Source organism: Lagenorhynchus albirostris, chromosome 14, assembly GCF_949774975.1.
Source record: "Lagenorhynchus albirostris chromosome 14, mLagAlb1.1, whole genome shotgun sequence".
NCBI lineage: Eukaryota > Metazoa > Chordata > Mammalia > Artiodactyla > Delphinidae > Lagenorhynchus > Lagenorhynchus albirostris.
The window spans coordinates 65,623,599-65,647,227 of record NC_083108.1 but is presented as its reverse complement, the minus strand read 5'-3'; the positions used below and the strand labels follow the sequence as shown (position 1 = coordinate 65,647,227).

At 39.0% G+C, this 23,629-nt stretch overlaps 1 protein-coding gene across 1 annotated transcript in view; it reads left to right on the top strand.

The window, feature by feature from the left end:
* Positions 1-23,056, top strand: part of HORMAD2 (HORMA domain containing 2) — a 67,725-nt gene extending 44,669 nt beyond the window's left edge. The window contains 2 exon segments of the mRNA XM_060121721.1: positions 22,953-23,031; positions 23,034-23,056. Of these exon segments, the coding sequence (XP_059977704.1) occupies positions 22,953-23,031; positions 23,034-23,056 (102 nt within the window).
* Positions 23,057-23,629: the final 573 nt, after the last annotated feature.

Genomic DNA, 23,629 nt, shown 5'->3' with positions numbered 1-23,629 from the left:
TGCTGCTTTCTCTCTTATTCTTTCTGTCCTTTGGGGTTTCTACTCTTTAAATAAATCTCTTTACTGTCATTCTAAAGAGGTTTGGGGAGGAAACTAAATAAATGTTGATGGTGTGTGCATCTACCATCTTTACCCAGAAGTCAGTAAATATACTCCTAAAAAAATAAATATGTCAAGAATTACTTTATAGGACCAGCAATGCATTTTTTTCTTTAAGCATTTTGGTCTGAAGAATAAAGGTATTATTACTTGCTTCAGACAGGATTTCTGAGAATTGGTAAAGTATTGCTCAACAATTTTAACATAAAAAACACTTCATAATACTATAAAGATACTACAAAAATCATATTTAAAGAATTTAAGTCTAGGGGCTTCCCTGGTGGCGCAGTGGTTGAGAGTCGGCTTGCCAATGCAGGGGACACGGGTTCGTGCCCCGGTCCGGGAAGATCCCACATGCCGTGGAGCGGCTGGGCCCGTGAGCCATGGCCGCTGAGCCTGCGCGTCTGGAGCCTGTGCTCCACAACAGGAGAGGCCACAACAGTGAAAGGCCCGGGTACCACAAAAAAAAAAAAAAAAAAGAGAGAGAGAATTTAAGTCTAAATGGTTTCAAGAAGAGAATATTAGCTCAGAGTCTTCCACTTGGTAATAAATATCTCAGATGGGTAGAAGGCCACTGGATATAATAATGATATTATCTGAAAATATTTGCATGTTTAAAATTTTTCATGCATACTCTATCTTTTCAGAGCTTGCTAGAACATCCATAGTTTCAATTTAGGAAAAAAATATTAGTATAAGATAGTTTAAAAGTCCACAAAGATACTGTCCTATTAACTTAGAAGAACACACAGAGATCAAATTCTTCCACTTGGTTTTGGATGCTTTGTGTCATAATCCTGACTTTGTTCAAAAGCAAGACTTTGAAATTCTGAGTAGAAGGTGAGGAGGAAAATTTGAATGAAGTTGTTCTAAACATTAGGAAGAAAAAGGCTTCACGTGATCCTGATTATCCCTCTAGTTACTGTGCTGTTTCCTTACCAAATTTTTCATGAGAGGCTTTCCATTTACTGTACCCCTTCTCACCTGCTCTTTGAATCAGAAAGCTGGCTTCTTCAGTCATCTTCACTTTCCTTCACTTTTCCTAACAATGACTTTTAATTAAGAGATCTCACTGTCTTTACTCCTTTTTTCAATCTTCTTGGCCTGTTTTATGATGTTGACTCTATACTCTCTTTTAAATGTTCCTTTTTATTTCTATGACATTATACTGTTCTCATTCTCTTTCCATCTGTCTGTGCTGTCATCCGCTTCTCTCTGTTACTTTTGGTCCTTCTCCCACCTCTAACTGTGGGCAAAGCCCAACCTCTTCAAGGCCCAGACTATATAATCTTCAATGTCTACATACTTTGGAGGATTCATCCATTCTCAGGGCTTTAATCATCACATGTGTGCTGTTGACTCCCAAAAGTCTTATCTTGTGCCCTGACCATCAGCACTGAACAGCTTCAGTTCTATATCTTTAATCTTCTGTTGGGCATTTCCCCTTTGATATCTCACTATCATGTCAAATCCAGTATGCTCATCTTTTTATTCACCACTGCCCTCCCCTTTCCACACCCAGAACAACTTTCCTTACCCAGTTTCCCTGCCTCTCAGCAGTTTCCTTTATCCTCTCAATGTCTTAAGTTCAGAATCTTGAAATCATTCTTATTTATTCAGTCAGGTATCAAAGTTCCTCCAAGCCTTCCTTTTCCAGTCTGTTCTTACTGCCAAAACTGGAGTCCAGGCCTTCATCCTCTTGCATTTGAATTGCAGCCACAGCTTCCAGGCTCTCCCACAGCCTCCTGCTCTATCCCATATACCACTGCCAGTCAAATCTTCTTTAAATACAACTTTCATCGTATCACTTCCTTAATCAAAATCTCTCATGATTCCTATTTCCTACTACATCAAGTCTAAACACCCCTACCTGGCTTTCAGGCCACTCATGAAATGGCTCCATGTTACCTGTCTTACTTCCCACTCTTACCCAACCTGTTCCCCCTTCCTTAAGTCTGTTTTCTCACTGTCAAAAGAACAAGCCAAGTTTGTTTCTGCCTTCATATCTTAACAAATATACTTTCTCTTGCTTGGAATGCCTTTCTTCTTTCTATTGACCTAAATCATATCCATCTTGCAAGAGAATTGTCTATGCTTGCTGTGTCCACTTCCCTGCTCTCTATTCTCTTTGACCCACTTTAATCAGGTGTTCACTCCCACTAACTCCACTGTCTAATACACAATTATTATTTTCCTATCATGAATTCACACCTATACCATCAATTCCAATCTAATACTACAGAAATCATTCTAGTTTTCTCACTTTCTGTATTTGTCATTTCTTTCTGCATCAGTAAGAAACCTGGCCCCCATTATACTTAACATATTTACTTATGTTATCTGTCCCCTCGAATGTAACCAAGCTCCCATCCTTGCCACCTTCCCCACACACATATAGATACCTATCTCACCCTGCTCAAGCTCTGACACCCCCTGTGAGTCACCCATACTTGTGAGGCCCTCCCCACTCCATTCAGCCTCTGACTTCTCACGCTAGGCCCATCCTCCACATGGAGGCTTTCCTCACGCTGCTCAGGTTCTGACTCTCCTCCGTGCACACACCTCTCTGGCTCTGCCACACCTGACACTGATGTTAGGACTGAACTGCTCATTGAGGGGCAGGAAGAGGAAGAAGAATTAAAGTCAATATTTTATTTAGAAAAAGCTTTCTAGCTAGTGTAGATTTGACTACAAGTTGAGAAGGTGATAACATTTGTTTCCTTTCTCCTAAAAAACACATATTGTCAATATCAATCTGAAATACCATAGGAATCAGTGGACAAGAAGCCAAATCATTTCTGAAAGAATACCCAACCTAGATCAATGTAGAAACAAAACACCCAGATAAAAAAAGAAATATTTCTTCATATTTTTCCATCTTTTGTTTAAATATTTTGGTATTATGGACACAGCCTCAGAATCACTATCAAGTGCTTGTGATTATGGTAAATTCATGAACCTTACATTTTTGAAGATGGTGGTTTCTGATGCCTGAGGCTCAAAATTAATTTTATCTTTTAAAACTGAGAAATGCAAATATTTCATCACAATAATATTATAATCATTCGGTCAGACCTCTGCAAGATCGCCCTTGATAACCATTTCACAGAGATGAAGTACTGATGAGGAGTCAGAATGTGGCCATCAAAGAGACTACAGACAGCCCCTAGAGACCACAACTTTCCCAGGACAAAAATACCCAAGTTTGCTTCCAAATCCTTTAAAGATATAAACTAACCATTCCAAGAAGTAGCTTTCTCATTCCTACTGTTACTCCCAACTTTCTTTGTCTGAGAAAGGCAAATTTAGCCTTTCTTCTAAATCAAGATATGATAGACTGGACTTTTGTTTAATTCTAAGCCAAAACGTTCCCAAACTCCCACTGCATTCCTGGGAAGTCCTAAATGCTGTTGAGTGTTCCTTGGCCACGTCTCATTCCTTCAGGGAGTCAAACACTCTCCATCCATACCCTCTTGGAGACCATGAAAAGGGAACACGGCCTCTGTGACTGCTCCCACCAGGTGGGTCCAGATTAACTTTACAGTCCACTTACGAGGAAGCTAACAAGGCTCCTCTGTGGGTGTTTGAGCACACCTTACAAAACTGCTGATGACCTCATGAGCCAAAGAAAGCAGGTCTCACATTGTGGACTAAGCCTAAATATTAATACTACTTTATATTTATGTAGTGTCTTTTTTCCAAGGAGCTCCAAACCTCTTTACAGACATTATGTCATTAATCCTCAAAGCATTGCTGTTTGGTACATGGCAAATACTATCCCCCTCCTTTTTTTTTTTTACTGTGATGGAAACTTGCAAGTCAGTGATGGAACCCAGCCCCCTAGTTCTCAGTCTTTGCACTATACCGTGAAAATAACCAGATGAATAATTTTTCAAGCTTATTCATTTCTTCTTGGGTGGGATTTGAGAGGATGTCTCAGTTTGTATGCATTTCAGTTTTCAGTGCAAGTTTGTAGCTGAAATTTGAAGGGAAGACCGTTACTAAATGTATAATCTCACTTATCACTCAGAGATCCCGTATACTTCTCATACCCCAGGTTAAGTTAGATTTTTTAAAATCCCTATGCCAGTTTAGGGCACATTTCATTTATAACAACCACATATTCACCAAAATTAGGCAATGTTCAACTAGATACAACCAATTTGTATTGAGTGATTAACATGTACCAGATACTGTGCCAAACATTTTCAAATACATGATCTTATTTTACATATATGATATCCCATGAGGACCTGTTAGATTAAGTCTTATGTGTATGGATACAGAGTGGGGCAAGAAAAAGAAAGGTCCTAATAGAAGTATGGCCTCAGCTGCCATGTCCCTGCCTCCAACCTCCCCTCCCACACCCCAAACCAAAGAGCTCAATTAACTCTAATTCCCTTAGTGGAAATCCCCAGCATAAATATTTCCACAAAACGGGAAAATGTGGGTGAATTCTAAAAACCACTAGGAATTAGCTCAATACCCACCAAAATAAAAACCCTAACACCTTAAAAGATTGGTTCCTGCATATTCACCAATTAATGCAAAGCACAGAGAACAAAACACAACAGTGTCTAATGAAGACAAGTATTTCTTGATTTCACTTGGTTAGACACTTCCTAATCAGGAATATTCGAACCAGGAATTATGAACTATGGTGGCATAATTTTAAACACAAAAATCAATTTCACATCTCATTTTTTTACTCTTTCATGTGACCCACCGTCATATTGTTTTCCAAATTGGTAGATGTCTTTACGCTGCTGAATTAGATAATGGCAGTGAAAAGAGAGATGCTGGGGGAAAACAGAAAAACTCTTCTTCTAAAACAAGGAGAAACTTTCAACTTTTAATCATTAAATCTGAAAGCCTCAGAGTAAAAATGTGCCAGATGCCCTGCAACAATAATACTATTCCACCTTGCTCTCTGGCCCAGCTTGATTTGAAATAGCCTTACATTTCTAAATAAATAGTATTTAATTTGAGACTGAGCAGCCCTATCCCATCATGGAAAATCTTTATAGGTTGGAAAATATGTACAGTATGTCATACTTTAGGTATATAATCTAGCCATATTCTGTAGCATAGCTATACTGCAGTTTATACTCAACAACCTTGGGTTTTTAAGAAAATGTATTCATATTTTAAATATCTGTTTTTTTATTGTCATAGGAAATATTAGCCAAAAGGAATATCCTGTATCCCAAGTAAAAATTTAGTGATGGGGAAACTTAGAAAGTGGTAGTAAAAAAAAAAGTGATGTTTGCCCTACCAGGGTTGCCATGCATGGTTGTATTGATTGTGCACAATCCCAGCGGGGTACCTAAAACATAGATAGCAATGTGAATGGCGCCCCCTGGAGGTGAGCAATGCCTGGCCATTCCGATTTAATTAATTAGTAAAGCTTTGGAAAATAATCATGTTTTTTCGCAGATTCACAACAAAGACAAGTTGTAAGCTGCAGTGGGACTTTTATTATTCATCCTTATGTTTTTGTGTGTGTGCAAGTTCTTAGTTCTTCCTCTCCATATTGGTTTCTTTTTTAATATATTTATTTTATTTTTGGCTGTGTTGGGTCTTCGTTGCTGCACATGGGCTCTCTAGTTGCGGCGAGCGGGGGCTGCTCTTTGTTGCAGTGCGTGGGCTTCTCATTGCGGTGGCTTCTCTTGTTGTGGAGCATGGGCTCTAGGCACGTGGGCTTCAGTAGTTGTGGCACTCGAGCTCAGTAGTTGTGGCGCATGGGCTTAGTTGCTCCGTGGCATGTGGGATCTTCCTGGACCAGGGCTCAAACCCGTGTCCCCTGCATTGGCAGGGGGATTCTTAACCACTGTGCCACCAGGGAAGTGCCTCCATATTGGTTTTAAAAGACTTCCCTACTGACTGAGCTTCAGCACACTGGTCTGGCATTCTCCCAGCTCTAGGTTTTCATGAGTCAGGGAAAAACATGTGCTGTTTTGAGAAGAAGGTCATCAGCCGTGCTCAACCAGCCCCAGGCTAATTTTTGAAGTCCCTCCCCCCATTCGCCTTCTCCCTCTACATTCCTACAGCATCCTGCTTGTATGTTTATTTAGCCCTTACTTCATCTTACCTGTGTTAGATGTTGGTTAGAGTTCACTGTTTCTACATCTTTGTTCCTTACTACCTTGAGACACTCTGCTGCCCATCCCTGCAGTGTCATCCTGCTGTTCCCATCACCACCACAGCACTTAGCATGGTACCTTGAATCTCTGCCTTCCTGACCCTCCTTTTTACCCTTCTACAGTTTGGTTCTCTTTCATTTCCTTTAGTCAGGAGGAAAACATGTGGTCTCCAGATGGGGAAGATAACTGGAGACAATGGGAAGAAAGCCCACCTCCATCTGATATGAGACCAGGAATGACCCTGCAGATAGGTCGGTTACTTGGTCACAACCCTCCACTTCCTCATCAGGCCAGGCCTGATCCAGCTTTAGTAAAACAATTTGAAGAGGATGATATTGTGAATTTTATAGCAGTTTAAGTTTTTTAGTGGTACAGTTGATTTCAAAATGAAAACAGAAGTTTCTGGAGGGATGTACAAGAAACTGGTAACAATGGTTGCCTTCTAGGCAGGGAATTGAGTGGCTCTGGGATGGCAGGGAGAATCTCACTGTATACCTTTATTTTACATTTTGAATTTCATACTATGTGACTGTATTAGTTATTGAAATAGATAAATAAAATCAAGAAAAGGGAACCAGGCAATTAAATAACTAGATGTGAACTGAATGGAAAGTTCTGTTAATTATAGGAAAGGATTCAAATATATTAAAAAATAAAAGTAGATCAGAAGGAGAGGTATGATTATTTTCATTTTCTGTTAAAAACTTTGAAAATGTTTCACTGTTGGCTGAAAAAGTAAAATAAAAATTAAGGTTAGGTGTCTGTCCCTCACATAAAACTTACCCTCACTCTAAACGCTCAACTACTTCTTTTTAGTTTTTTCTCTTTTCTTCTTCAAGTGAACTTAGGACCAGTTTAAAGTGAAAATCTGACTTCTTAGTGAATGTATCTTTGCCACTCTGCTTCCACCTTGTATGGAAGAACTGTTCAGGGGATGCCAGAGTTCTTAAGTGTCATCTGCTTTGCCCTCTCCTTCCTGCCAGCAAGAGTAGGCAGTTATGACCCGAGGTCTGGATGTCACACCCATAGAGATCTTGCATCTCAGACAGTCTTCATACCAGAGTGGTCTTTTTCTGTCTATTTTATGGGGCCTATCTCTATAGTCATTTCTGTACTTACAGTTATACTATGTTCCTTTCAACACCTGCTGAAGCACTTTATAGAGACTCAGACTCAAGCAAATGACCTACATAGCAAGTCTATGAGAAGCAGGGTATCACATTTCCAATTCTGTAACTATTATCTGTTCATCTCTTTTTTGAAGAATCAGCAAACCTATGTCAAGTTTAGTACATCTAATAACATCATCATATCATTGCCTGTAGGTTTCCTCCTACATGCCACAAACCAAAAACAACTTTTTCATTTTTATAATTACTTCAAGTATGTGCTTGAGTGTGTTTATATGTGTTTTATATGTCTACCTTTAGCTACCATAGAGTTAATAGTTAATTACTCAGGCATTTGAAGGTAGGAAAGTAGCTGACATTTTTCTACTGAAAAGTATCTAATAATAGTTTAGAATATTTTATAACTGTAAAACGTAAGCCAAACTTTAAAGGTTTTAATGTTCTTTTATTAACTTTCCAGTTAACAAATTAAAATAGTTTCATAATAAAGCTTTCATCACATTGAAATAAAGGAAAACAAAGAGATAAACCATGTTAATTATAAACACATCAGTTCATAAAAGATATAATTTTAACAATAAGCAAACTAATATGGAACTTTATATTTTTAATATAAATTTAATTATATAAGTTTTACATGAATACATTCTCACAGATAATTCAAACACTACCAATAAGGGTATTCTATACCACTGATTTTGTATTTAAAACACACATACATACACACACACACACAAGATGTGCTGACCAATATGGTAGCCACTAGCTATATGTGGCTATTAACTACTTGAAATGTGGCTAATTTGAGTTGAGATGTGCTGCAAGTGTAAACTACATACTGGATTGTAACGACATAGTATAAAAAATGTAAAATATCTCAGTTTTCATATTGATTACATATTGAGATAATATTTTTGATATATTGGATTAAATAATTATTAAAATTTAATTTCATCCGTTTCCTTTACTTTTTAAAATGTACCTACTAAAAAATTTTAAATTTTATAATTGTGCATTCTATTTCTATTGGACAGCGCTATATACATGTATAGGTATGTACGTATATATAGTATACATACATACATATATACATGCATATATATATATACACACACATATATGCATATATTTGTGGATTTTTAAAAATTTATTTATTTTTGGCTGCGTTGGGTCTTCATTGCTGTGAGCGGGCTTTCTCTAGTTGCAGTGAGCGGGGGCTACTCTTCTTTGCAGTGCGTGGGCTTCTCATTGCAGAGGCTTCTCTTGCTGCGGAACTCGGGCTCTAGGCACACAGGCTTCAGTAGTTGTGGCACGTGAGTTCAGTAGTTGTGGCTCGCAGGCTCTAGAGCGCAGGCTCAGTAGTTGTGGTGCATGGGCTTAGCTGCTCCGCGGCATGTGGGATCTTCCCGGACCAGGGCTTTAACCTGTGTCCCCTGCATTGGCAGGCGGATTCTTAACCACTCCCTCACCAGGGAATTCCCTATTTGTGGGTAGTTTAAAAGCATAAATGGGATAATATCTTTTCCTGAAACTTGCTTTTTTCACTTAACGTATGTCTTAAGAGATTTTTCCTTGCTGGTATATTTAGATTAACCCCATTCTTTTTAAGTACTGCATAGTATTCCTTAGTAGTAAAGTGCTCTAGTTTGTTTCAATTTTCTGCTATTACTGGAACATTTGTTTTCACTTTTCCTTAGGAACATTGTTTCAGGGAATGTCCTTGAACAAGACTCTGTGTCATATGGGGACTTTTCTCTAGAATAGATGACTAGAATAGATGTGCATTTGAAATTTTTGTATATCCTCCAGATTGTCCTGTTCAAAGAACGTTTTCCTTACAGTTTCATCTTTTTTTAAATCACGTGCCACTTTTTATTTTTAACTGAGGTAAAATATATATAACAGAAAATTTATCGTTTTAACTGTGTTTTAAGTGTACAGTTCAGTGGCATTCACACTGTTGTGTAACCATCTCCAGAACATTTTTCATCTTCCCAAACTGAAATTCCATACTAATTAAATAGTAATTCCCCATCTCTCTCCTCAGCCCCTGGCACCCACCATTCTACTTTCTGTCTCTGTGAATTTGACTACTCTAGGTGCTTCATATAAGTGGAATCATACACTAGTTGTTCTTTTGTGACTGGCTTATTCCACTTAGCATAATGTCTTCAAGGTTCATCCATGTTGTAGCATGTGTCAGAATTTCCCTCCTTTTTAAGACTAGATAATATTCCATTGTATGTATATACCACATTTTGTTTACCCAATCATCTATCTATGGACATTTAGGTTGCTTCCACTTTTTGGCTATTGTGAATTATGCTGCTATTAACATGAGTGTAGAAGTATCTGTTCAAATTTATGCTTTCAGTTCTTTCGGGTATATACCTAGAAGTGAAATTGTTGGATCATATGGTAATTCTATTTTTAATTTTATGAGGCACTGCCATACTGTTTTCCATAGCAGCTGCACCATTTTACATTCCCACCAGCAATGCACAAGGGTTCCAGTTTCTCCACATCATCTCCATTACTTGTTATTTTCTAGTTTTTGTTTGTTTGTTTGTTTTAACTAATAGCCATCCTAATGGGTGTGAAGTGATATTTCACTGTGGTTTTGATTTGCATTTCCCTAATGATTAGTGATGTTGAGAATCTTTTCATTTGGTTGTTGGCCACTTCTGTATCTTCTTTGAAGAAATGCCTCTTGAGGTCTTTTGCCCACTTTTTAATCAGGTTGTTTGTTTTGTTGCTGTTGAATTGTAGTACTTTATATATTATGGATATTAATCTCTTATAAGATATATAATTTGCAAATATTTTCTCTTATTCTATGGATTGTCTATTCCATCTCATTTGTAGTGTCCTTTGATGCACAAAAGTTTTTAATTTTGATGAAGTCAAATTTATCTATTTTTTCTTTTGTTGCATGTGTTTTTGGTGTTATATCCAAGAAAGTCTTGCCCAATCCAATGTCATGAGGCTCCCCCCTATATTTTCTTCTACAAGTTTTATAGTTTTTAGCTCTTATGTTTTAGTCTTTGATCCATTTTGAGGTGGTATAAGGGTCCATCTTCATTCTTTTGCATGTGGATATCCAGGTTTCCCAACACCATTTTTTGAAAAGACTTTAGTTTCCGCACTGAATCCTATTGACATCCTTGTCAAAAATCATTTGAGCTGGGCTTCCCTGGTGTGCAGTGGTTAAGAATCCACATGCCAATGCAGGGGAGACAGGTTCGAGCCCTGGTCTGGGAAGATCCAACATGCCACGGAGCAATTAAGCCCATGCGCCACAACTACTGAACCTGTGCTCTACAGCCCGCGAGCCACAACTACTGAGCCCACGCACCACAACTACTGAAGCCCGCGTGCCTAGAGCCCATGCTCCACAACAAGAGAAGACACCGCAATGAGAAGCCCACGCACTGCAACGAAGAGTAGCCCCCACTTGCCGCAACTAGAGAAAGCCCACGTGCAGCAACGAAGACCCAACACAGCCAAAAATAAATAAATAAAATAAATTTATTTTTTAAAAAACTCTATGAGAAACTTTAAAAAGAAAAAACTCATTTGACCATATAAGTGAAGGTTTATTTCTGGGCTCTCTATGCTATTCCTTGGTCTACACGTCTGTCTTTATGCCAGTACCATGTTTTGATCACTGTAGCTTTGTTGTAAATTTTGAAATCTGGAAGTGTGAGGCTTTCAACTTTGTTCTTCTCTTCCAAGGTTGTTTTGGCAATTCAGGGTCCCATGAGATTTCATATGAATTTTAGAATGGATTTTTCTATTTCTGCAAAAAAAAACTTCATTAGGATTTTGACAGGGATTGTATTGAATCTGTAGATTGCTTTGGGTAGTATTGACATCTTAACAATATTATGTCTTCCAATTTAGGAACACAGGGTAACTTTCCATGGTTTCATCATTTCATACTTGCTTAAAAAGGTTTTTACAGTGCTAAAGCTGTAAACAAAGTTTTCCATATTTTCTTCTGATAAGTTTTTCTACATTTTCTCCTAATGAAGTAGTTTTGCTTTTTACTTTTGGCTCCCTAAGCTAGCTAGAATATTTTTTTCCTGGTGTGAGAAAGTTTTCCCATTGTGTTGGTACTTGAATCATCTACCCTTTCCCTGATAATTTGAATGCCACTTTTATCATAAATTAAAAACCCATAGATATATAGGTTTTTATACTTGCTATTCTATTTTACTGTATTGATCCATATGTCTATTCCTATATTACTGCTATTGTGTTTTAATTACTCTACATTTATGTTTTGCTGTCTGGATGGGCAACTCTTTTTCCCCTCATAGTTCCTCTATTTCAGTATTTGAGAGATTTTCCTGTGTATTTTCACTTCTAGACAACTACTAGAATCATCTTAATAAGTTCCAAAAGACATATTATTGGGATATTGATGGGGATTGCATTGGTTTGATAAAATTATCTTGGGAAAATTGTGACATTTTTACAATAACAAGTCTTTGCATTTTGAGGAAAATTTATTTCTAATTTCTGTATTCCTATTATCACCATGGTCCCTAGGAAACTTGTTTGCTTGCATTATATAGATTGCCTCTGTAAAGCAGTTCTGTCCAGTAGAACTTCTGTGACGATGAAAATGTTCTATATCTGTGATGTCTGATATGTGGTTATTTATTCAGCACTTGAACTGAGCACCCACATGTGACTTTTGAACACTTGAAATGTGACTAAAGCAACTGACTAAACTGAATTCTAAATTTTATTTAATTTTGATTAATTTAAATTTAAATGGTCATGTATGGCTAATGGCTACCATAATAGACAGTGCAGCTTTAGGCTATGTGAATAACTATGTAATTGAATACTTTTGTAGGTAGTAGAGGTAGGTAGCAAAAGAATTACTGATGTGAGACACACGTAAAGCATTGCAGAGAGTCTAAAGATCATAACATTAATACAAATGAATTCCTAAAGAACAGAAAACCCTGTCCCAGGTAAAGGACAAATTGTTTACAAATATTAATGCTGTCAGGAAAACTTAATTACAAAAAATGGGCTGTGGGTATTCGCTCAAGAAAGAAAGCTCATATTAGATTAAAGAAACAGGAAAGGCTCTGTGGATGAAATACTTTTAGAGATTGATCTTGAAGGAATTATTCAAAATTTAAGAGAGCAAGTAATAGAAGATTTCTGTATTCTGAAATGTGGAGGAAATAGAGAAGAGGGAAAAGAATGAGGTGTGTTTGGGGAATAACTGTATTAGTTTCCTAGGGCTGCTGTAACAAATTACCACAAATTTACTGGCTTAAAACATCAGGAATGTTTTCTCTCACTAGAGGCCAGAAGTCCAAAATCAGTGTCACTGGGCTGAAATCAAGCCACACCCCCTCTAAAAGCTCTAGGGGAGAGTCGGTTCTTTGCTTTTTCCAGCATCTGGTGGCTGCTGGCGTTCCTTGGCTTGTGGGCACATCACTCCAGTTTCTGCCTCAGCAGTCACACTGTCTTCTTTTCTGTCAGTGTTCGAATCTCCCTCTGCTTCCCTCTTATAAAAATATATGTGCTTATATGTAGGGTCTGCCTGGATAATCCAGGAAAATCTTTTCATCTCAAGATCCTTAATCACATCTGCAAAGACTGCCCCCCCAACCCCATGCCTTTTTTGCCAAATAAGGTAACATTCACAGGCTCCAGGGACTACGACATGCACAATCTTTTGGTGGCCCATTTTTCAGCCTTTTAAACCACAAGGATCCAGTTTGGCTGGAGTAGGGATACCTGTGGCAGTAGAGATAACAGCCACCAGTCACTAAATGACTCGCACATATGAGATGTACCAGGTGCTCTATCTGTGCTATTTCATTTACTCATTACAAGAACTCTGTGTAGGCATTAGGAAATGAGAGAGGAATCTAGGGTGACTGTGTTTTCCACCTTTGATGACTGGGAAATGGTGATTAACAGAAATTGAAAAGTCATGAGGAAAAATTGGTTACAAAGGAAAATGAATGAACTCAGTTTTGGCTTTAGTTTGAGGTTGCAGTAGGCTATGCCCAATAATGGTCAACCACAGATAGAAGCCCAAGAACCCTGCATAGAGTTCTGACAGCCTCTCCTGCAATTTCCTACCTTTGTTTACCCCTTTGGGTTGAAAGCAAATTATAAGGAGCACTAAATTTGAAGTCAGGAGACCTGTGTTCAAGACTTCTACTTACTAAATGTGTGAACTGGACAAGTCATTTCACTTCTCTGAGCTTCAGTTTCTAAATCTGTAGAAGAGGAATAAAAACCCCCTCCCTGTCCACATAGTTATTGCAAGGAATAAATGACATAACATTTGTGATGTTCTTAGCACAGTCTGTTGTAAGACTTCAAATGTTTGTAAAAAGAAGAGCAAAAATTTTAATATGTCAAACTTAAATATTTTAATTTGAAGGTGATATATCTTAAAGTTATCTGGATTCTAAGCAATAACTATTAGTTTTGAAAGTGCATTATTGGCTCCTTTCCCATTGTCCATACTTTTATCACATAAGTGTCTTAAGTGCCACCCATGACAATTCACTCCCTTTCTAAACAGATGACCTAAACTCTACTTCATAGAAATAATTAAGGCCATCAGGTATAGATCATTCAACTTCCTGCCCCCTATTTAAAGATGTACCTGTATCTATATCCACTTTTACCACCCTCCTGCAGACCTCAAGTAATAGTCCGTCTTTTATCCAAAGTGAATACACTTTCTACACGTGCTCCTGAGGCAGTGTCTTCCATCCTGAGCTCCAGGTCACATAGTCAGTGCCTTGGTGGACATCTTCATTTGGATATCTCACCTCCAATTCAGAATCTTGAAAACAGAGTCAGTTATTTCTCCATCCATCCTCCCCACCTTGTTTCTACCACCTACCCCCTTAGCTTCCTCTGTTTCCCATCTTTGTCAATGGCATTACCTGGGTAATTCTTGTCATTTTTTACTCCTTTCTTTCTTTTGCCACCTCTGTGCCCATTACAATGGATGGCAAAGATATGTTAGGGTTCAGGTTCAGGCCTTCATTCTCTCTCTCTTCGGACCTCTGCCGCTTTAGCCCTCTCCTGTCTAACCTCACTGCTGCTCTTGTTCTTCCTTGAAGTAGCCTCATTGCTTCTTGTCACACTCCTCCCCAGCTCACCCCTCACAATGCTGCCATAGGGACTTTTCTAAAACAAATCTGCTCTTAGAACCCTTCAGCGGCACTCCACTATAGTACAAAGTCCAAACTTCGGAGAATGACATTGTCTGAACCCAGCCCACCACCCTATGCCCTTCCTGTTAGTCCCACTGAACAATTCCCAATTCTCCAGGAGTATTCTGCTTTATATCTCTGTCCCTGTGCTTTTGTCTAGAATGTTCTCTCTGCAAGATCAGTCCCTAATGCCATTTGCCTGGTGAATGTCTGCTCATCTTGCAGTACTTAGTTCAAGTTTCACATTCCCTTTGAAGCCTTGCCAGGCCTCCCCAGGAAGAGCTGATAAGATCTTTTTGGAACCTTTACTGTACCCTATACGTGACTCTATCATTTCATCTGTAGCCAGTTTGTTTCCCCACCATAATCTCTTTAAGGACTTGAAGTATGTCTTGATCAGCTTTGTGTCTTTAGTGCTCAGCACAATGAAGGACACAGAGAAGATGCTCAAAAACATTTGTTGAATAACTGAATTAATTATAGAACTTTAAAGCCATATGATGCCTTAGAAAATACAGAGGAAGGCAGAACCGATATAATAACTTTTAGAGATTAATGGAAATATGTGATTATGACGCTAAGGAGAATACATATTTACCTCCCAAATAGAGATAAACATGGTCCAGAACCCTGGGCATAAACTACAGAAAATCAAGAAAGTAAGTTAATGGGCAAACTCTTCATAAATCTCAGTAAAACATGAGACACTTCCCAACATATCAGAGAGTTCACAGCTCTACTGGAATTGGAGGTAAGCATTCTCTTTAGGTATTTGGTTTCTTACTGCTCATTCATCTCAATGTTAACACGAGCTCCATTTATGCTAATAGCATTTATTTTATAATTGCTGTTGATCTACCTTTCATTGTACAAAAAAGATAAATGTTAAGGGAAAGGATTCAAAACTAACATCACTGCTGTAACTTACAGGGGCACAGACCCTCTCTGAACCATAAATTTCCTTGATCTAGGAACTTCTTTCTAAAGAAAAACATTTTGCCATACCTGACCTGACAATTTTGAAGTAAGCAAAATTCACTGCACTCTCACCCCAGGCACAGAAGTACTCACAATATTTCCTGGGTGTCTGGGGCTGCCCACCCCTTGGTCCGCCACACAGATCTACCTCCTAAAGCAAAGCACACTGCCCTGAACTGCTTTTTCTATATTGATACTTATCTATCTTCTTCCCAAAGCCTGTGAGGCCCTGCTTTCAGCAGGCTGCCACTTAGAGACATTTGATAAGTTAATTTACACTAACATCATATTGAGTAATAATTCCAGGGGAATTTATATTTTTAACAGGAGTGTGTCGGATATATAACACCTCACCCTAAGAGCCAATCTAATGAAGGGACATTTCTCACTGTCCCATATACCTTCTGTGTCTTTTTATGCCTTAGTGTCTTTAAACATGCTGAATGAACCTTCCACCTAGAAGGATCTCTCCTATCCACCCCCATCTCCAGTACGGTGAACTCCTACTCGTTCTTCAAGACCCAGCTCAACATCCCTCTTCTGCTAAGGAGGCTTCTCTAAATTCCCCAGGCTGAGCTGGTCACTCCCTCTTGATTTTGATAAAACTTTGCATACTTGCTGTCTCAATTTCTTTAATTTTTTATGCATTCTTCAACGACTTCAAGGTGACTTCTGCCCTGAACAATCCAATGCCCCTAGTAACCTCCATGTGGCTAAATCAAGTAGACATATTTCACTCCTTATCTTGACCTCTCAGCAATACCTGACACTACTGACCACCACCCTCACCTCTTTTATTTTCTCTACTCCTTCTTAAAACTCTCTTCTCTTGGCTTTCTTTGTAGGACAGTCTGCTAGACTTCTTTTCTCTCTCTCTTTCTCAACCTTCTTTGTTGGCTCATCTTCCACCTGATCTCTAACTATTGGAGTTCCTTACGGCTATGTCCTGGCCCCTTTCCCTTCTCACGCTCTGATCTCTCAATAAGCAATCTCTTCCACACCCATGGCATTAATTAGCCTCCATATGCTGATGACTCTTAAATTTACGTGTCCAACCCAGACTTTTGTCCTGAGCTCCAGATTTCCACATATAGCTGCCGATTCAATACGTCTACTTGGGGTTTCTCAGGTACTCCAAACACAGCAGGTTCAAAACTCTCATTGTTCTCTGCCTGAGACAACAGTCCCTCCATCCATTAAGTTAGCTAAACCAGAAACCAAGAGTCATTATTGACCCACCTACCTCAGCTTTACCACTGTATCCAGTTGATCATCCTTCTGACTCTACCTTCTAAATATTTCACTGTTGACTTCTCTCCATCTGCACTGGTATCCAAGTTATTATCTGGCTACTACAGTAGCATGACTCATCACCCTGCATCCATTTGATGCCTCCAATACCTTTCTATACAGCAGGCAGAGTGCTCTTTGAAGACAGATTCATTCATTCATTCATTCATCCATTAAAAAAAATGTGTTAAGCCCCTTCTAATGTAAGTTGTGACCAATACAGGCATGTCCCTGATGTCTTGGAACTCTATTAACAGCATATGACTGGGGTACCTAACTTAATTGGAATAGGGGAAGGAAAGTTTCTTTAAGGAAATAATTTTTCAGCTGAGATCTGAAGAATGAGTAGGAATTTATTAGGCAAAAAGAGGGCTGGTGTAGGGGAAAGAGCTTTTTCAACAGAAGGAATATCATGTGCAAAGGTCCAGAATCAAGACGAAGCAAGGTATGAGAAAACTGAGAGGGCAGAGAGTGAGAGGCAGAGTAGAGGAGATGAGGCTGGTACTGCTGGGCACAGCCAGGCCCTGAGGGGGGGTGGCTCTAATTGGGAGGTATTCGGGGGGTAGGAGCCCCTCAAACGGCCCATCACAGTGGATGAGTGTGGGAGTGGGAGTGGGAGCAATTTTCTAAGGAATGACTGCAGAGCTTTCATCAGGGTTTTAGAGCCAATCTGTGACCCCTCTCCTTCCCTAGAAGTGTAAAGAACCACTGATGGTGTATGAAAAGCCAAGGCAGGAACTTTGGACTTTGTCCTAAAAGTAGTGAGATGCCATTGGAAATCATTAAGCCAAAAAGTAACATGGCCAGATTGTAAAATCTACAGGGCAGGGATTTTTTTTTTTTTTTCCTGTACGCGGGCCTCACACTGCTGTGGCCTCTCCTGTTGCGGAGCACAGCCTCCGGATGCGCAGGCTCAGCGGCCATGGCTCACGGGCCCAGCCGCTCCACGGCATGTGGGACCCTCCCGGACCAGGGCACGAACCCGTGTCCCCTGCATCGGCAGGTGGACTCTCAACCACTGTGCCACCAGGGAAGCCCCATTTTTTTTTTTTTTAGATTCCATATATATGTGTTAGCATATGGTATTTATTTTTCTCTTTCTGACTTACTTCACTCTGTATGACAGTCTCTAGGTCCATCCACCTCACTACAAATAACTCAATTTCATTGCTTTTTATGGCTGAGTAATATTCCATTGTATATATATGCCACATCTTCTTTATCCATTCATCTGTCGATGGACACTTAGGTTGCTTCCATGTCCTGGTTATTGTAAATAGAGCTGCAATGAATATTGTGGTACATGACTCTTTTTGAATTATGGTTTTCTCAGGGTATATGCCCAGTAGTAGGACTGCTGGGTCGTATGGTAGTTCTATTTTTTAGTTTTTTGAGGAACCTGCATACTGTTCTCCATAGTGGCTGTATCAATTTACATTCCCACCAACAGTGCAAGAGGGTTCCCTTTTCTCCACACCCTTTCCAGCATTTATTGTTTGTAGATTTTTTTTTTTTGTAGATTTTTTGATGACGGCTATTCTGACAAGTGTGAGGTGATACCTCATTTGCATTTCTCTAATGATTAGTGATGTTGAGCATCCTTTCATGTGTTTGTTGGCAATCTGTATATCTTCTTTGGAGAAATGTCTGTTTAGGTCTTCTGCCCATTTTTGGATTGGGTTGTTTGTTTTTTTGATACTGAGCTGCATGAGCTGCTTGTATATTTTGAAGATTAATCCTTTGTCATTGCTTCGTTTGCAAATATTTTCTCCCATTCTAAGGGTTGTCTTTTCATGTTGTTTATAGTTTCCTTTGCTGTGAGGAAGATTTGAAGTTTCATTAGGTCCCATTTGTTTATTTTTGTTTTTATTTCCATTTCTCTAGGAGGTGGGTCAAAAAGGATCTTGCTGTGATTTATGTCATAGAGTGTTCTGCCTATGTTTTCCTCTAAGAGTTTGACAGTGTCTGGCCTTACATTTAGGTCTTTAATCCATTTTGAGTTTATTTTTGTGTATGGTGTTAGGGAGTGTTCTAATTTCATTCTCTTACATGTAGCTGTCCAGTTTTCCCAGCACCACTTATTGAAGAGGCTGTCTTTTCTCCATTGTATATTCTTGCCTCCTTTATCAAAGATAAGGTGACCATATGTGCGTGGGGTTATCTCTGGGCTTTCTATCCTGTTCCATTGATCTATATTTATGTTTTTGTGCCAGTACCATACTGTCTTGATTACTGTAGCTTTGTAGCATAGTCTGAAGTCAGAGAGTCTGATTCCTCCAGCTCTGTTTTTCTTTCTCAAGATTGCTTTGGCTATTCAGGGTCTTTTGTGTTTCCATACACATTGTGAAATTTTTTGTTCTAGTTCTGTGAAAAATGCCAGTGGTAGTTTGATAGGGATTGCATTGAATCTGTAGATTGCTTTGGGTAGTATAGTCATTTTCACAATGTTGATTTTTCCAATCCAAGAACATGGTATATCTCTCCATCTGTTTGTATCATCTTTAATTTCTTTCATCAGTGTCTTATAGTTTTCTGCATACAGGTCTTTTGTCTCCTTAGGTAGGTTTATTCCTAGGTATTTTATTATTTTTGTTGCAATGGTAAATGGGAGTGTTTCCTTAATTTCTCTTTCAGATTTTTCATAATTAGTGTATAGAAATGCAAGAGATTTCTGTGCATTCATTTTGTATCCTGCTACTTTACCAAATTCATTGATTAGCTCTAGTAGTTTTCTGGTAGAATCTTTAGGATTCTCTATGTATAGTATCATGTCATCTGCAAACAGTGACAGTTTTACTTCTTCTTTTCCAATTTGGATTCCTTTTATTTCTTCTTCTTCTCTGATTGCTGTGGCTAAAACTTCTAAAACTATGTTGAATAATTGTGGTAAGAGTGGACAACCTTGTCTTGTTCCTGATCTTAGAGGAAATGGCTTCAGTTTTTCACCATTGAGAATGATGTTGGCTGTGGGTTTGTCATATATGCCCTTTATTATGTTGAGGTAAGTTCCCTCTACGCCTACTTTCTGGAGGGTTTTTATCATAAATGGGTGTTGAATTTTGTCAACAGCTTTTTCTGCATCTATTGGGATGATGATATGGTTTTTCTCCTTCAATTTGTTAATATGGTGTATCACATTGATTGATTTGCGTATATTGAAGAATCCTTGCATTCCTGGGATAAATCCCACTTGATCATGGTGTATGATCCTTTTAATGTGCTGTTGGATTCTGTTTGCTAGTGTTTTGTTGAGGATTTTTGCATCTATGTTCATCAGTGATATTGGCCTGTAGTTTTCTTCCTTTGTGACATCTTTGTCTGGTTTTCGTATCAGGGTGATGGTGGCCTCATAGAATGAGTTTGGGAGTGTTCCTCCCTCTGCTATATTTTGGAAGAGTTTAAGAAGGATAGGTGTTAGCTCTTCTCTAAATGTTTGACAGAATTCGCCTGTGAAGCCATCTAGTCCTGGGCTTTTGTTTGTTGGAAGATTTTTAATCACAGTCTCAATTTCAGTGCTTGTGATTGGTCTGTTTATATTTTCTGTTTCTTCCTGGTTCAGTCTTAGAAGGTTGTGCTTTTCTAAGAATTTGTCCATTTCTTACAGGTTGTCCATTTTATTGGCATATAGTTGCTTGTAGTAATCTCTCATGATCCTTTGTATTTCTGCAGTTTTACCTTGCTCCTTCATCTGCTGTGTGTTTCTCTGTCTTCTCATTTTGCTTAACTTACTGTGTTTGGGGTCTCCTTTTCGCAGGCTGCAGGTTTGTAGTTCCTGTTGTTTTTGGTGTCTGCCCCCAGTGGCTAAGGTTGGTTCAGTGGGTTGTGCAGGCTTCCTGGTGGAGGGGACTAGTGCCTGTGTTCTAGTGGATGAGGCTGGATCTTGTCTTTCTGGTGGGCAGGACTGCGTCTGGTGGTGTGTTTTGGGGTGTCTGTGACCTTATTATGATTTTAGGCAGCCTCTCTGCTAATGGGTGGGGTTGTGTTCCTGTCTTGCTAGTTGTTTGGCATAGGGTGTCCAGCCCTGTAGCTTGCTGGTTGTTGAGTGGAGCTGGGTCTTAACGTTGAGATGGAGATCTCTGGGAGAGCTTTCGCTGTTTGATATTACATGGAGCTGGAAGGTCTCTGGTGGACCAATGTCCTGAACTCGGCTCTCCCACCTCAGAGGCACAGGCCTGACACCCAGCCAGAGTACCAAGACCCTGTCAGCCACATGGCCAGGTACGTGGAGAGTTTCTTGCCTTTTGGGAAGTCTGAGGTCTTCTGCCAGTGTTCAGTAGGTGTTCTGTAGGAGTTGTTCCACATGTAGATGTATTTCTGATGTATTTGTGGGGAGGAAGGTGATCTCCACATCTTACTCCTACGCCATCTTGAAGGTCTCCCTCAACTCCCAGGTTTTTAACTTGGACACCTCCAGGGGAATGCTTCCCTGTGTGGCTTTGGCATCAAAGGTGCAAACTCAGCCAGTTAGAACACACCTGAAAAATGTTTCTCAAAAACATGTTGCTTTCTATGGATAAATTTGTTGGTTTATATAGTTCAGAATATGGACTATTGATCTATGTTAGGAAGTATCCCCTGACTGATCACACACTTGCTTTCGAACCCACTAGTTTTCTATAAACCAGTGAGACTTCCCAGACCTCACTGGTTGCCCTGAGATTGTATACATTATTAAAGATGTTCTGATGAACTCACTGTAATAAAATTACAGCTCTAAAACTTGTAATAAAACTCTGGTTTACTTTTGAGCAAAGAAGAAAAAGAGAAAAACACTATTAAACCATCAGACCAACTTGTACACCCATCTTGTTTTCTTCCCAGTGTATCCAGACTTGATAGACGTGAGGATAATTTCATTTGAATAGAAAGCATGCCCAAGCAACATTTTTTAAAAAGCTGAATTTTACCAAGTACTTTTTCTTACAGCTACACTGTAAAAAATTCATCTCCTAGATGCAGAAGTTGGTTTTTGTGCTTTGGGTTTTTATGTTGCTATTTCCTTTCCTTTAGAGCAGACCATTTCAAACTTTGCATATCTAAGCAAACCAGTTACTTGAAAAGCAGCTCTACTTATATTCTCAGAGTTTTACTGCTCTATATAGTCAATGTCTTGGTTTAAGCCAAAGGGAATTTGTGGTTTCTGAGATCAGAAATTCAACTACTTTCTAAAACGAAAAGTTAGTGATTAAATTAGCCATTTGTAGACCCAATCTTTGGTTCTAAATGGTACTTAAATGCTTTAATGACATTTCCACTATTTTGTAGTAAAAACATGTCAATAATAATAACCTGTATCTATAACAAAATAAAAAAAGAATAATGTTGGAACCTCTATTAGATATTCTAAGTCTTGCTTAAAAATATATATCTTATTCCATTTTCCTCCAAAGAAAGAACAGAGAACATGGAAAAACCTTTCCTCCCATCTAGTGGCTGGAAAATATAAAAATGCCCTCCATGTGTTTCTTGAAATTCCAGGCATTAGGGATTGTCTGACATCTGGTTGTTCACTCAGTTAAGCAAATATAAATTCTAAAATCTTTACCAAAGTTGAGTCCAATGGAGAAATATATGTCTATGATGATTCACTAATCAACTTGTCTTAAATCAATAACATATAAGTCTCATCAAGCAGAAAGAAGGGCCATGGTGCTTCCTAATTCATTAATCTGAACCTACGATTAAAAAAATAATAATATGGCTGTATGTTTCTGCTAACTGAAAAGGGACTTCAATTCTATTTGCCTCTAAACCAACCAGTGCCCTAGATCTCTCCTGACCCTTAATTGCCCCTTGTTGGCCCCACACCTTGACAACTCTTCTCTCAAGAGCTGGATGTGCTGAATTCACTAAAGAGAGCCAAGAAATTGCCCCTGAAACTGGCTGCATCCAGGGGCCTCAGCTCCTGAAACTTTGAATTCCAGACTCTGATACTGGCAGCAGGGCCTCTGTGCAGGGCTAAACCAGCCCACAGGAAAGCAGGTTTAGATTGGTTATGCAGCAAGAGGGATTAATGCTTAGTCTACCTGTCTTGTATATGCCTTGTGCAGATGTCAAAATCTCTGCTGAATTGTGCCTATCTCTGATGATTCTCACAGATTCAAAGAATGAATTTTGTGTACAGTCAGCAAAGTTCTGAGAGCTCCAGGAAGAAGAGGAAGGTCAGCCAACCAGTGAAGTCTTCATCCCTGACAGAAAATGAAAGTTAGATGCCTTTGCTACTTTTATTCTAAAATAAGTTTATTTTGCAACAAATATGCATGAAGTGTCGTAGTAGGAAAGTAAGTTCCTATCACCAAAACCTTTTACTAAATTTGCTGCTCAACTTTTTGAGTCAGTTTACCAAGTGCTAAATTACTGGGTAGGACGTGGGTTCACTTTGCCACAAGGAAACAAGGTCACCAGGGCTGCTTTGGGACAGCATTACTTCAAGGCTGAGTTAGAGATGAGACACCCTTTATATTTGTTAAAGAACCACAGCAGCTATTTTGAAAAGAAATAAGTCTGTTGTTCTCAAAGGAAAGAGGGTTTTCTTTGCATAATTAAACTTCCCAGGTACTTAGACTACTGTGAAGCATTTTAACTTGTTGTAACCTGTGTGCTAGAATCCCTCTTTAGCTTTATTAAAACTCCCACAAAATTGCATAGCATGTGTGTGGTGGTGCTTATCCAGGTGTGATTTTTGTGTTAACTTCAATCACGAGGTTGATCAGCTAAGTGCTGGACCAAAACGTACTCTCCCTGTAGAGTTCCTCAAAGCTGGTCCTCCACCCGG